The following is a 19,414-nucleotide window of genomic DNA, read 5'->3' as shown; positions in this document are numbered from 1 at the left end:
AAAATTTTTATTTTATCAAGTGTTAGGGCAAAACTGGGTAGCAGTAAAGTTTAGTAAGAAGATTAAGTATTCAAATGGTGGTAGACTTTCCTGGTTATGTCCTGAGTATTTATTTATTTTTCCGTATATATCAAACCTTTAAATTCATATCTACCATGGGCTTGTTAAACACAAGTGAAGTTTTCTATTGAATACTGTACCTTAAAACATCAAATAGCTAGTGACAGAAAGGGAAGCATTTTGGGCATACATCATTAGATAAAACAGCCCCTAGTTGCTAGCTTTGGGATAGAAATGCAGCTTCTTCGTTAGCATTGATGCAAAGCAAGGGGCCTGCTTCTTCCCGATGGCCTTCGGGATGTTGGAGGACTCCACCTCGCGCTGCGAGACCTTCCTGTTCACCAGCGTGAGGAGTTCTGTGAACTCCAAGGAGGAGCCATATTTTCCCAGCATCTCACACAAATCCTGAATGTACCATGAGCCTTTTTTAGGATCCCGGAAAGAATAATATCCTAAGAAGGAGGAGGAGAAAATAAAAATGTCACAATGTTTCCTGGCTTTCAGTTGCAAATGGTTGGCAAAAGCATTTACAAGTCAGTTACAGAAGTTTTCAGAAATCCTTCACAAAGACTGAGATGCATGCCTAACTTTGAGATTGCATATAGTTTGATATCAGTGTCATAAGAAATCCCCAGGAGGACTAATTTGTCAAGTTCAAATGCAGAACCACCTGTAGAGTACATGATCAGGGAGCTGGAGTGGACCTAGTAGGTAAATAGTGGCCCCTCCCTCCTGTGTTGCCAGTGCCACTGATGAGCATGATAACCAGGACTGGAGCAGGCATGGCTAGACAGAGTGACACCCATTGCTACGTGTGTGGGCTGGCTTGTGGGGCAGTTGGGTTGAACTAGGCTTCAATGCCTACTGACATGTATGAGCTGAATGAGATGGGGGACATACTGCACCCATCTACTGTACATGCTGGCAAGCATAGGAAGCAGGGCATGGGGTGGGACTAGTGGGGGTTATTGTGGGTTGTTCTGACTTGGCTGCAGCTCCCACTGGTTTGTGTGAGGGCCGAGTGTGAGGTTGGAAGGACAGAGCTGGACTGAAACACCCTCAGGAGAACAGGTCCTGAAATGGCATGCCCAGGGTAGTGGACAGTCTTCAGGCCGACCTAGATACCAGATTGGATGAAGTTCCACCATCTCTAACACTACTGACTTAGTGATTTGTGGATTTACCTTCATGAGGAAGATGCTGAAAAGGAGCCATACCCTATTCAAACTATAACAATATGCAGATCTGTAACACATTACATCACAGAATGAGGAAAATCCTGTAATCATCTCAACAGATACAGAAAAACACTTGATAAAATTGAATATCCAGGGACTAGCACTATGATGAATGGGTTAAGTCACTGCATGGAAGGTCAGCAACTCTTGTGGGCTCCAGTTCCAGTCCCAGCTGCTCCACTTCCAGTTTAGCTTTCTGCCACTGTGCCTGGGAAAGAAGTGGAAGATGGTCCAAATGCTTAGGCCCTTGACCCCACATGGGAGACCCAGATGAAGCTCCTGGCTTCAGCCTGGTCCAGTCCCAGCCATTAAGGGCCATTTGGGGAATAAGCCAGGGGATGGAAGACTTCTCTGTCTCTCCCTCGGTAACTCTGCCTTTCAAACCAACAAAATAATTTTTAAAAATTCAATGCTGATTCATGATACAAATTCAAAACCAATTAGGGATACAAAGAACATCCCTCAACATAACAAAGACTGTTTATAACAGATGCACAGCCAGCATCCTACTGGGTAGGGGAAAGTGGAAAGCACTTCCTCTAAGATGTTCACTCTCACCACTCTTGTTTAACACAACATTGAGTGGTTAGCCAGAACAATTAGTCCAAAAAGACAAAATGCATACAAATAAAAGGGGGAAGTGAAATGATGTATTTATAGATGATTTAATATCCTAAAAAACCCAAAGACCCTACCAAAAGACCCAACACAGGGATTCAGTTAGGTTGTAAGGACAAGATCAAAAGTCAATAGCATATACCAATTGCAAATTACTAAGCTATTAAGTACAATAGCATTCACAACAGCTATTAAAAAATACTAATATAACCTAGGATGTGAAAGATGTATATAATGAAAATTACAAACACCAATGGAAGAAAACACAGAACACACACACACACCCTCCCTCCTAACTGCTTTGGCTTGAAGAATCAATATTTTAAAATGCTGATTTATTTGAGTACATTCTTATATCTTCTGGCTCACTCACATCAGGACCACCGACACTCAGGATGGGCCAGGCCAAACAAAGGAACTGGCTTCCCAGTAGATGCCAGGAATGCAACCAATTCTGCCTTCACTTGCCTTCCTAGGTACATTAGCAGAAAGCTGGGAACACAAGCCAATGAGCTATAACTCAGACAAACACATGAGTATGGGATATGCACATCCTAAGCAGCAGCTTAACCCAGTGTGCCAAATGCCCAGCCTGAAAAAATATGTATTTTAGAGATTCAATTTACTTTAGGGACAGAGGGAGGAAAAGAGAGCCAGATCTTTTGTCTACTACTTACTCCCCACTTGCCTGCAACAGCCAAGATCAGCCTAGGCTGAAGCCAAGAGCACATATTCAATGCAGTTGTCCCATGCAGGTGGCAGTCCCACTTGAGCCACTACCTGCTGCCTCCCTGTGCCATTAGCAGGAGGCTGGGCACGGGAGCAAAACCAGTGCAGGCCTAAAGCACTATGATGTGGAATTCCTATGGGATACAGGCAACCCAAACAGCATCTTACCTACTGTGCCAGTGCCACTCCCTGTTAGTGACATTCCATACTATTCAAAGTGATTTCCGTATTCAACACCATCTGCATCAAATACCAATGACACTCTTCACAGAACTTGGTAACATACTCTTAAAATTCATACTGAAGCACAGCAGACCCCAAATAGCCAGAGGATTTTTGAATAATATAAAACAAAGCATCCTGACATCTGATTTCAAAACATATTATCAAGATACTGCAACTAAAGCAGCATAGTACTGCCATGAAGGCAGACACATACAATAAAGGAGGAGACACCTCAGAAATGATTTCATGTTTCTACTGATAATGATTCTAAATAAGTCACCAAAAACATGCACAACAGGAAAAAAAATCATGCACATAGTATTCACCTGACAAGGATTAATATGTTGAATATAAAAGCAACTCAAAATATTCAACAGAAAAAAGTCCATTTAAGAGATGGGCAAAGGGTATGATGCACTTTGGCCTGGTGGGTAAGGCCTGTGACTCCAACATCCTATGTGGGGCCAGTTCAGATTCTGCTGCTTCACTTCTGATCCAACCTCCTGCTAACTGGCTTGGAGAAGCCATGGAGGATGGCTCAAGAGCCTCGCCTTCCCCTGCACCTGTGTGGGAGACCTAGGTGAAGCTCCTGGCTTCGGTATGGCGCAGCTCTGGGGAGGGAACTAGTGATTGACAGATAACTCTAGCTCTCTGTAGCACTTTTAAATAAATAAATAGATCTTTAAAAAAATTTAAAAGAACTAATAATCTTTAAAAAAATCTTTAAATATCTTTAAAAATATCTTTAAATATCTTTAAAAAAAACTAATAATAAAAAAAGAAATGTTCAATGGACATAATTAAACATTTCACAGAAGAAACATGAATGACCAACAATTACATGAAGAAATGTTCAGTATCATTAGCCATCATGAAGGTGCAGATCCAAACCCTAATGGTATATCAGTTCATTCCAGTTGGATTGGTTATTAACAAAACCACACACACACACACAAAGCAACTTTAGTAAGGCGATCCTTGCAGGAAGTTGGCCAGAGCCAGTTCTGTGTCTGTGTTAAACACCAACATACCTTCAGCCACAGAGTAGCACATGAGGAAGTCGGCTCCGGCAGGCAAGGTGTAGACCGAGGCCGCATCCACCTGTGTCATGTTGCTGTCCTGCCCTCCTGTCTCACTATCCACTGCATCCATTGGGATGACAGGCTCGTCATATTCAATTCCCCGACAGGCCTATAAGACAAGAAGGAATCAACGACCTTCTGTAGCTGCTGTTTTCTTCCCAGGGAATGTAATACAGCATATCTTGCAGGTAGTAACAGAAATCACAGTATCCATGGTTCAGTGTGGGGCCGGTGTTTTGGCATAGCAATTGCAGTCTGTGTTTCGGACATCCCACAGTGTGCCAGCTTGGGCCCAAGATGACTACTTCCAATCCAGCTTCTGCCAAGAGTCTGGCAGAACAAGGAGAGGATGGGCCAAGAGCTGGAGCCCCTGCACACACATAGGAGACTGTGATGGCGCTCCCCCTGTAGAATGAAACCAGCTGATGAAAGATCTGTTTCTTTTTCTTTTACTCCATCATAATTAATTAATTAATCAATAAGTAAATAAATACCTTCACTTTAGAGGGCACTGAGCTGACAGTGTTGTTTACCTACTTAGGTTTTTAGTAAGAAACTGACATCTTCAACTCCATATTAAATTTTGTTGGCTGAGAGACACCAGAGGGGAGGAGCAAGCATTAAGCTTTGTTATGGGTGAACTGCACTGTAGGTCCCAGGTGGCACCCTCTCCTCTGAAATCTTTGATATGAAGCTTTTCTATTTCTCAGAACATCACCAAATGGGGTTTAGTTGGCTGGGCTGCTGTTGCACACCATGTAGAAAAGGAAACATCACCGCCTGCCTGAGGTGACTGCTATTCATGGGACTTTTTGTTTCCATCCCAGTGAGGTGCACATCGCACTGCTGGTTGGTTGTACCTCACTGGGAGGCCGAGAGCAAGTGCAGCAGGCTGAACTGTGCTCTCCTTTCCCATGTCTAGGCTTAAGCCCCACATTGCTACCTCTAATTTGTATTTGCATGGGAAGGCCTTTCAAGGGTTAATGAGTGTTAAGTAGGTGCCCTGGGACCATAACCCAGCATAACTGGCATCCTGAGATTGGTGGGGACACAGGCAGAGGGCAATGACAGGTCCACAAGCAAGCATGGTTCAAGAGGGAACATGAAGCTGAGGTTCCTCCTCTCCCAGCTCTCAGAGTCCAGGCGGAGTGGGCTGTCTTGCTCAGTGAGCAGACAGCTCTTGCAGGGGTCCTGGCTCTGACCAAGGACCAGCACCTTTTATTATGAGTGGAGTTTCAAATGTGAATCCAAACACTGTTGAATGGTAATAAAGATACTGAGAAGGTTAACATTTATTACTAACAGCTCAGAATGCAACTCTTGCCAAAATTCAAATAGCACCTCAGCAATTGCAACTAAATAATGCTCTGAGGAGTGGGTGTCAAGACACTGGTATTGAGTCCTGGCTGCTCACTTTATGATTTTGGGGGGGACAGAAAGTTTTTCTCAAGTTATTTATTCATATTTTTGTTTATTCATTCATTTATTCATTTGAATGACAGAGTTACAGAGAGCGAGCAAGAGAGAGAGATCTTCTATCTGCTGGTTCACTCCCCAAATGGACTCAATAATCAGGGATGTGCCAGACTGTAGCCTGGTCACCCACATGAGTGGCAGGGACAAGGACTTTGGCCCTCCTCTGCTGCTTTCCCAGGCCATTAGCAGAGAGCTAGATCACTTCTGATCCAAATTCCTGCTAATGTGCATGGAAAGACAGCAAACGATGACCAAGTCCTTGGGCTACTGCCACTCAGGTGGGAGACCTGGATGGGTGTTCCTGGTTTTGGCCTGGCTTGGACCTGGCTGTTGCAGCCATTTGGTGAGTGACCCAGAGGATGGAAGATCTCTCTGCCTTCCAAACAAATAAAATCTTAAAAACAATACTGAAAGTGTCCTTATGGTCCTTATAATCACATGTATGGGACCATGGATTTTGTAATTCTTATAATCAGGCTTACCTGAATAATGAATATCTTGGGTTTCCCCACCAGGCTTGGACACTTGTCTCCTTTGAACAAGGCAGTTAATGTCTGGATTTCAATCTTGGCATCTTTGGCATAAATGTGATTGCCTTCGCCATGGCTCAGGATGACACACACGAAGCAATCAGCATCTGCATGGCTGCAGGTGGACGCTGCAAAAATGCCCAAAAGTGCACACAGAGATGAAGATGTCGGTCATCCACACAGACTCAGGACATTTACTAATACAGAACAAAGAGACATGTAGGTGATTGCGAGAGGGGGCAGTGTTGCTGTGCCTTAGTCAGTACATCTGTAATGAGACACAACTTTCATTACCATTTCATGGTTGATTTTGCAAAGTTCAGAGTAAGAGACTTTGGCCAAATTTCAGTAGCTGTTGTGAAATGCAGAATAAGGGTCTTGAACATAACGACTGTAAGGAGTAGGGCATTGCTCCTTTACAACCTAAGCAACTTTGGCAGGAGGTTAAAAGTTTCTCTGAGTGAACAGAGACCTTAGAACAGCTGGGGAAGATCCAGAGATACAGCCCCGGCATGTCCCACCTGAGGCCCATGCTGGCACAGCAGGTAGCAGAACCAAGAGCTCAATGGAAGCCCAAATCTTCCTGGTGTGCAGCTGCTCAAATTTACAGTGGGCTGTGTGTTAAAGACATTCTTCGAGCTACACAAAGATCACCATAGTCAGTCACTGGCAGGTGATCTGATATCCCATGGGTATAGTGATTTTCAAGTAGTATAATCAATTAGTACAACTACTGCAGTGAGATTATAGAAGCCATAATGTAGATAGAGCAACAGTGTACAAAGCCAGTGATCAAAACTGGGTAAGAAGCAACTGAGCAATGGGCCTGTCCCACCCAGTGTCTGCAGGATTTGCTCCTTAGACTTTAATGCTGAATGCAGAAGTCATTTCATTCATTTCTTGAGTAGCAGATGGCAACATATGGTACACTACCTCTAAACTTCAGAGGTCTAATTCATTGCAAGGTTCTCTAAATCTGATGACATTTCTGCTAAAACCAATAACCTATGCTGTATTAACACATCGTGGAGTCCTAGAGTTTTGGAACAGTTGTTAAGCCACTGCCTATGACATCAGCATCCCATACTGGCAGATGGTTGGAGTCCTGGCTTATCTACTTCTTATCTAGCTCCTTGCTAATACACCTGGGAAGGCAGCAGACCATGACCTTTGTCCTTGGTTACTGCAGTTGTGTGGGAGACCTGGATGGAGTTCCGGGACAGTGGCATTGTCCTGGCTCAGCCTGGGCTGTTGCAACTATGTGGGGAGTGAATCTGTGTGTGTGGGTTTCCCTAACTTTGCCTCTATAATGAATAAACCTTTTTAAAAGACAACTTTTTTTTTACCAATATTTCATGGTTTGTACCTGTTATTCTAGATCAGGATACTCAGTCCGGACAGAGGAAGAAAATAATTTGATAGCACAATTACCTACCCTTACGAATTTCATGTTGCAGTTTTTCTTCTTTAAGATCATCAAAGCTCTTTACTTCGAAGCCTAGCTCTTTAAACCTGGTGGCAGATTAAACTGAACATTAGCTATTGAAATTCCCAGTGTTGTTGAATACTCTTACCTTTAAGGAATCTATCGGTATTTTCATGACAAAGTTTCCTATTCATTCTTCAAGGAAAAAGAAATCAAACATGACAATCCTTGACCCCCCTCAGGAGGAAAACATTTAATTTATATTGATACCTGTTCCATTTAGAATATTTCTGACTATATGCAGATGATTTAGGGACAATGCAACATTCACTAACATGTACCAGAAGAAGGTAAAGAATCAGTGCCCACAAGGTACGACAGGTCCTTTTGTGCTGTCCCTCAAGTACCCTGTCTGAATATGCAGATAAACCTGGTCACCTGCGAGTGAGCCCCTCCTTGTCTGCATGGGTGCCCTGTCTCTTTCCCAGATTTAACTCCTCAGAGAATTCATTGTGATTGAAGATCAAGGCGATTCCTCTCCTCCTGTGGTCCATTTTGTATTCCTCTTCTGGGTCAAATGCATCCCTGTTAATGAGAATCATCTATAGTTATATCAAGGAATGAATTCGTGCCAGCCCAAGGGCAATGTGGGAACAGAGGTGGTCTGCTGCCACCTCCTGCTCTGTCAGGTGGATGGTCTGCTGGTGTGCCCTGGGGAAGCCCACACTGGTGAGCAAAGGCCTGAGTGTGTCTGCACTGGGTGGTGAACATGAACAGCAGTCACATGCCACTCAGAGCCTTGCTTTTCTCCAGTTCCTGACAGCTGCGTTTTTTTCCTCTGGTCCCTGCGTCCCACAACCAAGGACAATAGCCTATTTCATAACTATAGGTCCTCACCTAAGCTAGACCAATGCCTAGGTATCATGAACATCACTCTGGCCCTTTGATAGCCAGGGGCAGCCTGCTCATGTATCAACCAACTCCCTGAGATACTGAAACCTTTCCTACTCAGTTCTACTGTCTAGCTCCAGATCCCATTCTTGCTCAGATTTCAATGCAACCAACCTTTGTTAACAACAAAAAAGCAGCACATGTTGGGGTACTGTGTCATGGTGTAGTACATTGATATGCCTATAGCACTGGCATTTCATTTGTTTGCCAGTTCGTATTCTAGAAGCCTTACATCCAGTTCAGTTCCCAGTGCTTATAATCTGGGGAAGCAGTGCAGCATGGCTCAAGTCCTTGGGCCTTACCACCCAAGCGAGAGATCTAACTTCAGCCTGGCCCAGCCCTGATCATCCTGATCATTTGGGGAGTGAACAAAATGCAGATTTTACCTTTGATAGGAGGCTTCTCTTTCCATCATGTTTTGCTTCCCATCTAAGAAAAACAAAATTGATGCCTGTTAACTTTTTGACTTCATGTGACCCAATATGGCAGGAGCTCACACCCTACCTCTGACTTCTCTATTGTAAATATTTGGAAGTTCCAGGAAACTCCTCAGTACTATGTGAAATTCTATACAGACAGCTCAATGCTTTTTTGACCTCTACTCTTTTTTTTTTAAAGATTTTATTTTTATTATGTTTTTATTGGAAAGGCGGATATACAAAGAGGAGAGAGAGAGGAAGATCTTCCGTCCAATGATTCACTCCCCAAGTGAGCGCAACGGCCGATGCTATGCCAATCAGAAGCCAGGAGCCTCTTCCTGGTCTCCCACGCGGGTGCAGGGTCCCAAAGCTTTGGGCCGTCCTCAACTGCTCTCCCAGGCCACAGGCAGGGAGCTGGAAGGGAAGCGGGGCTGCTGGGATTAGAACCAGCGCCCATATGGGATCCCGGGCGTGCAAGGCGAGGACTTAACCACTTGCGCCACCGCACCGGGCCCTTGACCTCTACTCTTACATGCAAGACAGAAAATACTCTTAGGGAAAAAATATTACAGCAGTTCGTTTGCTGCAAAGTAAAAGCAGCTGGTTTGCAGTTAGGGAACTCAATTGTAACAATACAGTGCTTTATAAGGCAAAAACTGTTCCTGTAAATATTTGTTCAAGAGTCATGTGCTTTTGACCTAGCCTTGGTCAATCCTGCATCACCCTCTGATCTGTCCAGAAATGGAAAGACAAGGCAGGGCTGCCCAAGGCTTAGCAGTTGCATGTCAAAGGGTACCCCTACCTCGATACCCTAGAAGGGAACCTTCTTCTCTTCCTGCTTGTTAATGTTTATTTCTCCGAAAGGTACACACACACACACACACACACACACACACACACACAAACACAGACAGTGATGCATAGGAGAGTTGACCCTCTTCTATTCTCTGTTTCCCTCCCCAGTTGCCCACAGCAGCCAGGGTGGAGCCAGCCTGAGGCAATGTATCCATCCAAGTCTTCTATGGAAGCAGTGACAGCCCACGTGGCTTGGTCTCTCTCCATGGCCTCCCTGGCCACTGGCAGGAAGCAGAGGCAGGACTCCAACCCAGGCATTCTGATAGGGGACCCAGTCATCCTCTGCAGTGGCTTGACTCACTGTGCCACAAGGCCTACCTCTTCCTTCTCATTGGGTCATATTCCCGCCCTCCAGGATGCCTGGCACAACTTCCTTTGGTCTCTACAACAGTGCTGTGACAGAATGTTCCATGCTGACAGAACTTCTCTTAGCTGCACTCTCCCATGATGGGAGCTGCTGAGCCCAGGAAAGGCAGCTGCTACAACTGAGGAACTCAAATGTTTCACTTATTTTCTTAAAACAAGAGGGAGAGGGAGGGAGAGGGAAAGAAGAGAAGGAGAAGAGAGAGAGAGAGAGAGAGAGAGAGAGGAGAGAGGAGAGAGAAGAGAAAAGAGAGAAGAGAGAGTTTTCATCTACTGGTTCACACCCTAAATAGCCACAATGGTTAGAGCTGAACTGGCTCAAAGCCAGGAGCCAGGAGCTTATCTCAGGAATCCCATACAGGTATAGGTTGCCCAAAGACATGCGTCATGCTCTACTGCTTTCCCAGGCCATCAACAGAGAGCAAGATCAGAAGAGGGGCAGCCAGGATGTTAAACGATGCCCATATGGGATCCCAGTGCTTGCAGATGGAAATTAGTGTGCTATGCCACGGTGGCAACCCAAACTTCTTTTTTTTAAAATTTTATTTATTTTGACAATCTTTATGTAGGTAATTAGGGTAAAAGGTTCAAGGGCTACAGGAAAGTGGATAAGACTAGTATTTTTTCCATATTGTTTCCTTCATGTTTAAAGGGGGATATTAAGGGAGAAGACCCACCCAATTTCCCACTCTCCCCAGGTCCCGAATGTAGGGCATGCTCTGAGGTTCTTGCTCATGTGGTTTTGATATTTCAACAGTTGTGAATCGCTGCCCATCTTGCCACTCCAAGCACTATGAGGTCTTTGAAGAATCCACTGATTGACATAGTCCATCATAGCTGAGATGGTTAGTTGACCTGTTCTGTCTTCTCTCTTTTCTTGGTTAGGGTTCTGAGTCCAGCATTTTGATTGGAGAGATCTCCAAAGAAACTTTGTCTGAGGTGTTCTCAAGCCAGATTCTTGTATGTGCTAGCAAGTACAGGGCCCGGCACAATCCATTGCCCTGATCAACTGGTGGTTGTAATTGCTGGGTTGGTTCTGTTTTCACTCCCGACTTCCATTGAAAAAATGGGTGTTGCAGTCCAGCCTGGTTCTACACAGCACATACTTGGCCCTCACATAAACCAGTGGGAGCTGCAGCCTAGTTGGAGCGACCCGTAATAACCCTCACCAGGCCTGCCCCCTACCCTGGTTAGCCAGTATGTGTAGCAGTAATCCAGTCTGTCTCATGCCCCGTTCCACCCCAGCCACTGTCTTAGTTTTATGTCCTCCCATGGAAGTGGTAACCCAAGAGGGATGAGCCCACTATTGCCCTCCCAGGCCTCTCCCACTCCCAGATTATGCACTCTACAGATAGTTCTGTGGTTTGACTTAACAGAACTAGCCCCCAGTGCCAGCTTCTGCCAGCTGATGTTGTGGCTAAGCCCAAACAACCCTCACCCACTCTAATTTTGTTTGCACCAGTTGGAATAATCAGCCCAGCCCGACTTTTCCCTGATCTAGTCCACATGAGGCGCACAGGTGTTGTAGCCCTGCCTAGTCTGGTCTGCCCCCATCCCAGCTCATGCTCCCCAGTGGGAGTAGCTGTCCAACAAAGGAACCCTCCCTTATTCCCCTGCCAGCTCTGCCCCCTCCATTCCTTGTTCTCACGCTTACTGGTTGGACACTGCGGTCCCTTCCAGTACAGGCAACCTCACCTTGGCATTCCGTATTGTGCACTAGTCTTTGTTGCGACCAAACCTAGCTCGACCCACACTGATGCTTGGATTTGCCAGTGGATGACATGGACAGATTCAGCCTGGTCTTCCCCCGACTCCTGCCAAATGTATGCCAGTGGGTAACTTTCCATGGCCTGTTCTGGGCTGTTTCCTATCATGCTTCTTGTGCTGACCTGCCGTGTCTGTGTCCTGCCAGAGGAGTTGCCCAGGCTCCTCCATCAGAACCTCTCCCAATGCCAGGTTTCATGCTTACCAGTGGGTCCATGAGCCAGCCCTACTCAGTCCACCTCCTGTCATAGCAGGAACTATGGCTTTTCCTGACTGGCCTTCAACCCAATCTGGTTCTTGCTGTTGGATGTTTCAGCCCAGTCATGGTTTGTCCATACCCACATATGGCTCACACATGGCTCAGTAGGGGTTTGAGATCTTGCCTAGTCCATCACACATCTATCCCAGTCTTCCAGGACACCAGGGGGTGTTGGGGTCTGGCCCAGTTCGGTGCATCCAATCCCAGTCTTCCACACTTGTGCCAAGGGAGACTACAACCATTTCCAGATCAGAATGCAGCCCCCATTCCAGGTCTCACACCCCTTGGCAGGCACCTCAACCCAGCTAGGGTTGTCCCCTTAGCTCCCCAACCAGGCCTGTTCCCAGCCATAGATCACTCGCATGCCAGTGGTTGCTCTGATTCAGTTTGGCACAGCCCCTCACCTGTCCCGACCTCTGCCTTAGACTTAGCGTCCCTGGCTCATGTGGACCAGTAGGTACAAGAGCCTAGCTCGGCATGACCTGTGCTCCCTCCTGGTTTCTAGTTTTGCTTGTGGGCTAAGGTTTGCTCAGTCCTGCCTGATCTACTCTGTTCCATTACCAGTTGAAACATTAGCCAGCTGTTGGAGCTACTTTTCCCAGCTTGTCTAACCCCCAGGTCTGGACCACATGTTCACCAGTGGGAGCTATGACTCGCCGAGGGAGTTTCCCAAGTTCTTCCACTTAATCCACTCCCAGACCCTGTTCTCATACATGCCATTGGGTTTTAGGCCAGTGCCTGGTGCAGTCTGGCCTTCCATTTGGCCTTGTATGAGCTGGTGAACATTGCAGCCTGGCCCACCCCAGACCCTAATCAGGATGCACAATCGGGTTTTGCTGCCCTGACTAGTCCAGACTATTGGGGGTTCCTTTACCTGTGATTGATGGCAGGCTCCTAGGTCACACCTAGCTTAGTCCATCACCACCCCAACTCTTGAGATAACCAGTGGGGCTAGAATTTTCACAGGATGTGGCCCACACATCCCTCACAGAATTTACCCCTGGATATGGTTTTTGAGTGCTAGTTAATGTGATGGCTTGCTTAACATGACCCTTCTCTTGATCCATCATCATGTCAGGTAACATGATATAATTATGCAGGACAAGCCCCAAGCCATAGCTTCTGCATGGACTAGTATTTGGTGGTCAGCATTGTTCAGTGATTACAAGTTTTACAAAGGAAGAGTTACTGACAGTGGGAATCTTTACGAATGTTTCAGGTCCTAGAAGCTGGGTTCAACCTGGAGCTAATTAAGCAGCAACTCAAAGAACCAAAACCCCAGAGCTCCCCAGCTGGGAGGCCAGCAGGCGAAGCCTGGCACCAAATGGTGCACTGAGGCCCGGGGACAGCTCACCACGTGCACATGGTGGCTGTCTTCTGGGATCCAGGCATGAGACGCCCCGTCCTGAGACCAGGAGGCTGCTGGAAGTTTAAATTCCCAGGCCCAAGGTCACGACCTTCCCAAACCCATTCACTGCCCAATGAAGGTGGTGGGTGGGTCCCAGACCTGCCCAGTCATGGAGACCTCCCCCCTCGGTGTACTCACCCCGAAGGGAGCAGCCCCTGGAGCCGAGGCAGGCCCAGGAACAGCTCACCATGTGCACATGGTGGCTGTCGTCTCAAACTTATTTTCAATCAATTTAAATGATCACGTGTGGCCAGCAGCTTCTGTACTGGGCAGTGTGGAAAATGCAGCATCTTCCCACCATTAATCTTTTGTTACCTCATGAAATCCACTGATTTATTGGGGAGAAATTGATAGATTTACAGAAACACGAGCCCCTTAGCTAGGGTCTCTGAAGGAACAATGACTGACATGCAGACCGCTTTGCTGCACCCACAGCCAAAATGGATGTGTCCTCCCCACTTTAATATCTCCCCAGACACGTCCCTTACACTGAAGAGCAGGTGAGGTGGAATCTGCCCCAAGCCTCCTTTAGCAATCCTTTCCCACACACACCTCCCAGAATCTACTCTGGCAATTTGCGCCAGCTCAAGCACCACTGAAGCATTCCCTAGTAGGTCTTTCTCAAGTTTCCCATCAGAATTCCCTGTGCGGATGTTAAAACAGATTCCTGGAACACAGACTAGAAGCAAACCTCGGATCCTAGGAGGAAGTAGTAGTGACAGAGTGTCGTGTTTATCAAAGAGCTTGGCCCCAATCTCCGCTCTGGGCAGCTGCAAGGCGGGTGAGCAAGCTCTTTACAGCCCTTGTCCTGGCACTCCCTGCCTCATACACCTGCTTGAGGGAGAAAGCACAGGCCTGCCAGCCCTCCCATGTACCAGGCCTTGCCTCTTTGTGATAATTTCGCCTCCTTATCTTGTAGCTGACTGAGCTATGAACTAAGAGAATTGCTTTACACCCAGAAAATGAAATCCACCTGTCCAATAGCCAACCATCCACTTCAGCCCTGAGCTCTCTCCTGCTCAGCTGCAGAAGCATCAGTCTCCCAGATAGAGGAGAAGGTGGCTGCAGCTCATTCATTCACTCCTGGGTCCAAGGCGTCCAAAAGCTGTGCCCCATACAGGCCAAAAAAGCAACTCAGCTCCCTGAGAGGAAAAGCAGTAGACAGCTCTACTTTTTTTCATTGATTTGAGAGTGAACTAAAGAGAAAGAAAGAAAGAAAGAGAGAGAGAGAGAGAGAGAGAGAGAATATCCAGAGCCAGGAGGGCAGTGTTCCAATTCCCCAAGTCATCATCTGCCATTCCAAGGTTGCACCTGCAGGAAGCTGGATCAGAAACAGCCCAGTGAGGACTTAAAGCAGGGGCTCACTCTGGTCTTGGTGTCACAGACAGATTAAATCTCTACTTGGCAAACACCCACTCCTGGACATGCATCCCTGTTTGGGTCTTTTAAAAAATCATTAATTAATTAATTATCATCATTTGATGATACAGTTCCATATATCATGGAATTTTTCTTATCCCCTTTCCATTCCTCCCCCCACCCCCGAGTTCCCCTATAGCATTACTATAGTGTAGCTCTTCATACACAGTCATATGTCCATCATTGCGGTATGGACAATGGCAGAGAGTCCAGCATCCTATCGTCAAGATACAGTAAACAGTTTCATTGTAAGTCCATCTTTGTCTGGAAGTACAGATGCATACTACATTGCATCTTCATATCTGGATATGTGAGTCTCCATTTCACTGTTACTGTATATCCTCTTATATGAAAAGTCATAATATAAAATCAACAACAGGAAGAAAAATAGAAATTTACAATGCCATGGAGTTAAATAACATGTTATTAGATATGACAGTCTCCATTACAAAGCTACTATACATCCTCTTAAATTAAAAGCCACAGAACAAAATCAAGAACAAGAAAAAAGAAATTAACACCATGAAATTAAATAACATGCTACTGAATGACTAATTTTTTTTCGCTGAAGAAATGAAAATCAAGAACCTTCTTGCAGAAATGATGCTACTGTATGATCTATGAGTCATTGAATAATTTAATCAGAAGAAACTGAAGAGATGAAACTAACAAAAACAAAAACACCAAAGTCCTTGACATAGTTTCCACTGATTTTTGTTGGTGAAATGTGTCTCTTCTAGACAACAAATAGATGGTTTTGTTTTTTAATCCAGTCTACTAATCCATGACATTTAATTAAGCTTAAGCCATTTACATTTTAAGCCATTAAAATGTATGGGTGGTAATTTCTTCCTGTCATTTTAGGAATGGGTTGTTCATTGCTTTAGTCTTCTGTTGTCATTTTACTGGAATGCTCTTCACACTTGCCTTTGGTTTTTTTGGGTGCTATTCCTCTTTTGTGTCAAGATAACATCTTGAAGTATTATTTGTAGGGCAGGTTTGGAAGAGGCAAATTCTTTTAACTTTTCTTTACTGTGGAAGAATTTTATTTCATTCTCAAATACAAAAGAAAGTTTTGCTGGATATTTTATCTTAGGCCGACAATTGTTTTTCTTTTAGAATCTGGAACATGTGACTCCGTTCTCTTCCTGACTGTAGAGTTTCCTGTGAGAGGTCTTCTGTGAGTTTAATTGGCATTCCTTTATATGTCAATTGATTTTTCCCTGTGCACATTTAAGGATCTTTTCCTTATGTTTGATTGAAGAGAGCTTCATGATCATGTGTCTTGGTGAAAATTGCTTTTGATCAAGCCTGTTGGGAGTTCTGTGTCCCTCCTGGATCTTGTTTCCCAATTCTTTCTCTAGATTAGGGAAATTTTCCCTTATTATTATTCCCTTATTATTTAATTAAATATATTTGTAAAACCAGTTTCTCTTTCTGCATCTTCTGGGACTCCCATAACTCTTATATTGGGCCTTCTTATAGTGTCTTTCAGTTCTTGAATTCTTTTTTTGGCCTGATCCAGCTCTGCTTCCAGCTTTGTTTGTCTCCCCCAGTGACAGAAAATATCTTCCAATTCTAAAATTCTCTTTTCTGCTTCACTCATTCTACTTTTGAGACTCTCCATTGTATTTTTAAATTTGCTCCACTGTGTTAATTTCAGCCGCCATATGACCCAGCTATCCCACTCCTAGGGATAGCTGGAATATACCCAAATGAAATGAAAACTGCATATGAAAAGGGGATCTGTAATCCTATACTTACAGCAGCACAATCTACAACAGCAAAGACATGGAAATGATCCAGATGCCTGCCCAAAAAAGAGGGTTAAAGAAACTGTGGTACATCTACTCCATGGTCATTTTCTTTTTTCCGTTCAAATTCCCGCTATGGATGGTAGACAGCCTATTAAACACTTTTCCTGTCTTCTCTCAGTATTTAGGTCAGCAGGTACTGAGATCATCTTTTTCATTCAGAACATGCCATGCTCAGTGGCTGGCAGCTGGCATGAGGAGCAGGGGTGGTGCTCCTGATGTGGGGCACAGAACCCCCAAACACTGTGTCTCAATTCTGAAGTTGCCTTGCACCGCTGTGCCCAACACCCTGAGCTGCAACTGACAAGCACACAGGGGAGTCTTGAATGCCTCTTGCTTCTCCTTTTCTGTTCCAGTCCATCCTATCTTCCTGGTCTTTTAATCCATTCATGACTTACAAAACCAATCGCCCCTTTCTCTCCTCACCCCCTTTGCTCATTCTCTTCTCTCAGAGAAGCCCACCAACCACCATCTGCTGGACAGCTTGCATTGTAGATACCCTATTTCCCCTCAGCTCCTTGGCTTTGAAGTCGGGATAAGTGGGTGGGGTTTGCCAGACATAGAGCCAGGTCAAACACCAAAGTCCCCACCAGGCACCCCTGGCATCATGGAGGGACCTGCTATCCTTCTAACCAACATGTGTGTTTGTCCAACCTTCTGTCATTCTGCTGACAGCATCTCCCCCTACCCTGCCCCCACTGCCATGTCTCTGAAACTCTGCTGCAATTCCCTGTAACATCTGTTGAACATCCTGCCCTGAGCAACCCACATCAGACTTAGACTATGGCCCGGCCAAGGGGAGAAGAGGAAGATAGCAAGTGAGCAAAAAGGAAATGCGGGAGATGGGTGAGTTTCTCTGGTGCAAGAACAGGACTCTGGGCTTCCTGGACCGCTGCCCAGCTGCCCACCTCTCACCGCCTGCTGGGGAAAAAGCTGGCACAGGTCACAGCCTGCCCTGTCCCAGGCCACTCCTGAGTTGCCCCATGGCTTTCATAACTTGCCTTTGGAGCAAGGTTTCGGTTGTGCTTCCCTAAAAATAAAGGCTTGCTCCGTGAATTGTGGTCAGTGCTTGCAGGTGGTATATATATATATACATACATATACATATATATATACCACTATACATATATAGTGGCATGGGCCTGAGAGGAAACATGGGGGAAAGAAGGGAGGAAGTGGGATTACATCTCTGAGAACAACAGGACAAAGCCAAAGCCCGACCTTCCCCTCTAGGCTAAGCCTGTCAGCCCCAGACACCAAGGCCCAGGCATGCTGCCTGCTAACTTTACTTCCATTATTACTGGTTCCAGCCATTTCTGTTGCCTTTCTATGCATAATTGTGCAAATAAAACTATTTCCGTTGCCCAAAGTTAACTTTTCCTATGGCGCCAAGTGTAAAGCGGGGGGAAAGCCCAGCCATTTAAAGTTTAAAAGACCAGATGCCAGCCAGGAGCTCCAGGCCAGCGGACATAGACGGTAAGGGCACGTCTCAGCGCACATGCAGCTGTCCTAGGCTGTAATAACGATGCCATGGTGGCAAGAGCGGCCGGGGATGGTGACGTGGTGTTTAGCACAAACCCGAAGCTGCCAGGATCGGACCCAATGCTTACCTTCAAGATTTGCCACAGCTGGAACCGATTCGGGAAGTGCGGGGGAGTCTCGTTCCCCCTGGGCCCGGGGCGCCGGGCCAGCGTCCCTGGTGTCCTGTCTGCCCCCGCGCACCGCGCGCGGACCTGCTTTGGGTCCCCGCTTCGCAGAACTCATGGCAGTGCAGTGCAAGATGAGAGGCCCGGTTGGGCTCCACTTCTTAAATCCCGGGGAGCTCTGTCCCCGCCCCTTCGAACTCACTCCGCCCTGGCTGGTGGCTTCAGGCCGCGCGCCTTCCCTGACATCTAGTGGTATTCTTCAAGCAGCGTCTCAGAATTGCGTTTCCTTGCCAGTTGCTCTGCAACATGTGGGAACCCAAACAAGACGGTGATCCTGCCCTGCTCCACTCCCGGAGAGAGCCAGGACCTGTGGAAATGCACGCTCCCCTTTGGGGCAATATTACCTCACCTGAGCTGAGCTAAGCAGGCCCAGCTGTTTGCTGTTCACACTCCCTGGTGAAGTTCATGCCAAGTCCTCTTCTGAAATGTTCTGTTTGCATTAAGGGATTGGGCTATCTTACTCCAGGAGGCCATTCCCAGTGTTTTCAGCTCTGATCTTCATAGTTAGCGACAGTGTCAGGGCAGTCTTGGGCAGAAAGTCTCAGGACCATGTTGGCCAGGGCTCTTCACCCTCCTGTGCTCCATTGCCCTCTGCTGGGCATGTAAACTCGAGTTAACCCCTCCTTGGGTGGTTGCTGTAAAATTTGTTTCCAGGAACAGCTGTGTCTTAGTGGATAACAAAGTTGTTTCCTGCAATTCTCCCAGACCTCGGCATTTGAAGGCAGCATTGTGGTATCTACAGCCCTCAGGTGCAGAGTCCCAGTGTTGCCTGGAGACCCACCTTCCTCAGAATGGCTCTGAGAGACAGTGCAGGGTGGCCTCAGGAGCTGGGGACCCTGATTGCTGATGGAGCCCACCTGGAGTTCCTGGATCCTGGTGCTCAGGCTAATGTTGAGGGCATCTGATGAGTCAATGAGCAGATGAAAGACCTCTCTTATTGTATTACACTGTTTCAAATAGGAAAAACAAAATAAAACAAAAGCACCCTGAGTTTATGTGTATAATGTAGCCTACTCGTGGTGAAGAAAATATTCAAGTATACTGAGACACTGTTTCCAATACATTGAATGTA

At 46.1% G+C, this 19,414-nt stretch overlaps 1 protein-coding gene across 1 annotated transcript; it reads right to left on the bottom strand.

Moving 5' to 3' along the window:
* Positions 1–228: 228 nt before the first annotated feature.
* Positions 229–18,407, bottom strand: LOC121147427 (caspase-6-like). The gene is made up of 7 exons (XM_040967278.1): positions 18,247–18,407; positions 8,722–8,764; positions 7,823–7,969; positions 7,394–7,470; positions 5,911–6,086; positions 3,902–4,061; positions 229–512 (listed from the first exon to the last, which is right to left on the bottom strand). Exons 1-7 carry the CDS (start codon positions 18,398–18,400, stop codon positions 271–273), a joined length of 999 nt encoding a protein of 332 aa, XP_040823212.1. The 5' UTR covers positions 18,401–18,407; the 3' UTR covers positions 229–270.
* Positions 18,408–19,414: the final 1,007 nt, after the last annotated feature.

The sequence above is a fragment of the Ochotona curzoniae genome, unplaced genomic scaffold (assembly GCF_017591425.1).
Source record: "Ochotona curzoniae isolate NIBS_2020 unplaced genomic scaffold, NIBS_Ocur_1.0 scaffold_4506, whole genome shotgun sequence".
In the NCBI taxonomy this organism is placed as follows: Eukaryota; Metazoa; Chordata; class Mammalia; order Lagomorpha; family Ochotonidae; genus Ochotona; species Ochotona curzoniae.
This window is presented reverse-complemented; position numbering and strand designations above follow the sequence as displayed.

Coding starts and splice junctions, on each gene's coding strand:
- LOC121147427 (XM_040967278.1), bottom strand. CDS start 18,400: ATGAGTTCTGCGAAGCGGGGACCCAAAGCAGGTCCGCGCGCGGTGCGC. Junction 7,970..8,721: donor AGAGAAGCCTCCTATCAAAG/GTAAAATCTGCA, acceptor TCTCATTAACAG/GGATGCATTTGACCCAGAAG. Junction 513..3,901: donor GTGCTACTCTGTGGCTGAAG/GTATGTTGGTGT, acceptor CCTCCTTCTTAG/GATATTATTCTTTCCGGGAT.